A 4057-nucleotide genomic window follows, 5' to 3' on the forward strand; every position below is an offset into this window, starting at 1 on the left:
TGTGTAAGTTCTCACTGAATTCATCTGTTCTTCCCTTAAATACATTAAGCATCCTTATAACCAGTGTTTTGAACTCTGCATCTGGTAGACTGCTTTTCTTCATTTCGTTGAGTTCTTTTTCTGGAGTTTTGTTTGCTTATTTCTATACATGAGGTAGGTTTGCTACATCTCCCAGGCATGGCAGAGTGGCTTTATGTAGTAAAGGTGTCTTGTAGAGACCAGTGGTGCATTTTACCTGGTCACCTGAGCTGAGTGCTTCAGGGATATGTAGGTTGTGTGTACACTCCTGTTGTAGTGGAGCCTTGATTGCTGTTGGCACATCAGTGGGTGGGATTGACCCTAAGGCTGACTTGCTGTGAAGGTTGACTGTGACCACATGGGGCTAGCTGTTGGGCAGGAACTGATTTCACGGAGTGGAAGTCTTCTTAGTGGAACTCAGGTGCCAGCTAAATCTGACCTTCACATGTGTCTTTTCTGGAGCTGTTTGAGTTGTGCCCTGGTGTGGTATTAAGCCAGCCACCAGGTTTGGTAATTCTGGAGCCTCGCAGGGGGGGCTCTGATGCAGGCCAAGGTCAGCTTCCATTTGTTCCCATCTTGAGACCACCTAGTTGTAGCTATGAAGTGATCTGTAGTTTGTGCCCTTTGTGCTCCACTTGGAGGTTCTTGGGAAAAGCTATGCTATGAACTAAGGCCAGCTACCACTAGAGCCTTATGACCCTTGGGACACTTCAGTGGATGCTACGATGTGAGCTGAGGCCAGCTGCCACTTGTGTTGGGATTTTGGCTGCTTGGTTGAAGCTACATTCCAAGCCATCATTTGCCACAGCTTATGCCAGGCTTGGGACCATCTGAAGGGAGTTACAATGAAAGTTGAGACAAGGCACAGCTTGTGCCAGACTTGGGGCTCCTTAGCAATAGATACAGGGCACCAATACTAGTCACTGATCATTTGGGGTTTGTGGACCTTTCAGAGATTTTAGGAAAGTGCACAGTGTGAATTAAGACTGGCCACTTGTGTGGAAAACCTGCTGGAAGCAATTGGTCCATGTGCAAACTGGTTAGGGCAATATCGCAGGGAATCACCAGTGTGGTATAAACTGTGTTATCCAGGTAAATGGATACCTCAGATTTGGCGCCCACTTGTGCCTGCTGGCTGGGTCAGGGCAGGGCTCATCAAAAAAGCCAATGACACCTGCCCCTGCTTCCCATCTCCAGAGAGAGCCACCCTGACCACTGGCCTTCCAGCCCTAGCCCTGAGGCTAGTCAGTTCAGCTCCTCCCTGTATATACATACCTGGAGCTTTTCAATCTGCTGTTCCTGCAAAATTACAGCAAGTGAGTTTGTGAGTGACTGAGTCCTAATGCGGACCCCTCAAGAGGAACACCTGGTACTCACTCCAGCAGCCCTCCTCTCACTCATCTGTAATACCTTCTGTTTTTCACAGCCAGATGTTGTGGGAACTCCTCTTCCAGGCACCGGTACCTAGAGCCGGGGAGCTGAGGATGGGGCTTGGATTCCTCACTCCTCAGGGATGGACCTCAGCAGCCAAGATATTCATCCCAATTGTTAATCATCTCACTGTAGGTGTGGAACCTGTCCATTTTGCATCTCTGCCCCTCCTACCAGTCTCATCGTGGCTTTTTCTTTGTATCCTCAGTTATAAGACTTCTGTTCAGCTATTCTTCAGTTGGTTTTCAATGATGGTTGCTCTGTAATTTAGTTGTAAGTGTGACGTGGGAGGAGGCAAGCATAACTTTACTTAGTCCCCATCTTGACTGCAAGTCAGACTGCTTCTTCTAACGGGATTACAGTTGGACCTTCCCTTCTAATATTTTTTCCTTTGGGTTTCTCCACATTTCCCTGATAGGAAACCATACAGGAAAAGAAGGGAGATTTCATGCAGCAGAACAAAGAGGCATCTACAAAATATTGCCAGGCTCAGCTTAAGCAGCTCCTCGAGCCCTTGATGAAAGATATTTCGAAAGGGACTTTCTCTGTGCCTGGAGGACACAAACTCTACTTAGAAGAAATGGACAAGTTTGAACAATCTTATAAGCTGGTACCCAGGAAAGGAGTTAAGGTGAGGAACAAAAAAAGGGAGGAAGAACATCAGATTAGGGTCAGAGCATCTTTTGAAAATCTAAGACCACAGCACTATTTGTGGAGAGAAAGCAGGGCATGATGATGCCTCTACACTTTCAGGTTTTATATCCACAGTTAGTTAGCCACTCTTAAATAAACTAGAAATGTTTCTTCCCAAATATAGGATTTATTATCAAAAATCTTGATGAAGAGGACATTCCTTTCACTAAGCAGTGTAACAGGTTTTGTGCTACATATAGGGGGATATGTAATTAAAGAAGCAACTTTCTCAAAAAGCTTATTATCTTACCAAAAAAAGCCATATAAATGGGCAATTAGATATGGTGGGGTAACGATTATCATACAAGTATACGATATTGATGATGGTGATGATGATGGCGGCTAGCATATATTGAGCACTCACTTTTTATTGTAGGTATCACCTTGGGTTTTGTGTTTGGATTATTAATTTAATCCTTAGAATAATATGAATTATGTACTGTCATCCACATTATACAATTGAGAAATGTGATGCACTGAAAATCTATTAAGTTGCCTAAGAGAAAACAGCCAGCAAGTGGTAGCGCAGCTCTGTGTACCAGGCAGCCATTTAAAACTCAGTAAGATGTTTAGTGAAGCTTCATGGACAAGGAGGTAGTCATTAAAGTAAAAGTATCAATAATTGATATCTGGTAACAAAAGGGTAGACGAGCATCTATTCAGAAGAAAAAGAATGTGCCGATATTGCAAAAAATGGAGGATTGGTATTTATAGAACTGCACATAAATCCAGTTGTCTATAACCCAGGGTGGATGGTAGACGGCATCTGTAGTATAGGAAGCTGGAGGGCTAGGAAAGAGGTTGCTGTAGAGGGTTTTCATGTCTAACTAAAGGGCTTGGACTCTTATTATGAATCCATAGAAGGAAAGAAACAGCACAGTGAGAATCCCAAAAAGAATGAAGAATTTACAGGATCTGATTTGAAGTTTTCTTGGACAATGATTTCCACAGCAATAGACTTGATCTTTGTTATCTTACAAGCCTTTGCTCCTTCTTGTTTCCTCAGGCAAATGAGGTTCTCCAGAGCTCCCTGAAGTCACTGGCTGCAACAGAGGAATCCATCCTGCAGGCAGAGAGCGCCCTCAGTGCTGCAGAGAAGAAAGTAGCAGGTACAGGACAGGGCTTGGCTCACAGAAAGGAGAGGTTCTTGCAGGGCCCTTTAACAGCTGTGAGAACAAAAACCTCTTGAAATAAGAGTGTCTGCTCCTTCTGCCCAACAACTCTGCTAAACTGGAAATAACTAAGGGAATTCTGGTTGCTTATTCAGCCAATTAATGCCTTTCCATCATATTCTGAAGCATGTTTTGTTGGTGTGGCTAGTAAGAATATTCAGAGATTTCTCCCCACCATTTAAATATTATTTTAGTCTCTGAACTCAGGAGGATACAGCTCAGCATAACTGTTACTTTCTTTCCTCTGTAAAACCCTTGNACGCTGGCTGCTGGCTACACACGGTAGCCCATGGCAACCCACTGCCACAGGGGCTGCAGCCTACGCCGTCGCCGGTGACTCCCGGCAGCCCAGCTCCAGGTTGAGTTGCCGTTCAGCATCCCAGCTGCGGAGGGCGGCATCACTGGCCCTCACACGTGGGATCTGAACTGGGGCCCTCCGGCGTCCCAAGCCAGTTCCTAACCATCTCGCCACTCGGCCGGCCCACGTGTATTTCTTAATATGTTGTTATAATTACACATGATCTTCCTACTTTTACTTTTAACCATTGTGCTAGCTTTATACTAGGTTATTTCACTGGTTTTACTGTTTGCCTTTGTCAGTGAGAATGATTACTTTCCTATATTTTCTAATTCATATCTTTGATCTTTTCTACTTAAAAAATCCTTAACATTCCTTGTAGTACTGTTTGGTGGTGATAAACTTCTTCAGCTTTTTGTTTTCTGGGAAACGCTTTATGTCTCTT

At 44.3% G+C, this 4057-nt stretch overlaps 1 protein-coding gene across 1 annotated transcript in view; it reads left to right on the forward strand.

Annotated features, from left to right (window-relative positions):
• LOC109377797 (guanylate-binding protein 4-like) overlaps positions 1–3251 on the forward strand; it is a gene marked incomplete at its 3' end in the record, with an annotated part of 30821 nt that extends 27570 nt beyond the window's left edge. The window contains exons 8-9 of the mRNA XM_019634259.1: positions 1868–2080; positions 3149–3251. Of these exons, the coding sequence (XP_019489804.1) occupies positions 1868–2080; positions 3149–3251 (316 nt within the window). The remainder of the gene's footprint in view (positions 1–1867; positions 2081–3148) is intronic.
• Positions 3252–4057: the final 806 nt, after the last annotated feature.

This window comes from Hipposideros armiger, unplaced genomic scaffold (assembly GCF_001890085.2).
Source record: "Hipposideros armiger isolate ML-2016 unplaced genomic scaffold, ASM189008v1 scaffold_1560, whole genome shotgun sequence".
NCBI lineage: Eukaryota > Metazoa > Chordata > Mammalia > Chiroptera > Hipposideridae > Hipposideros > Hipposideros armiger.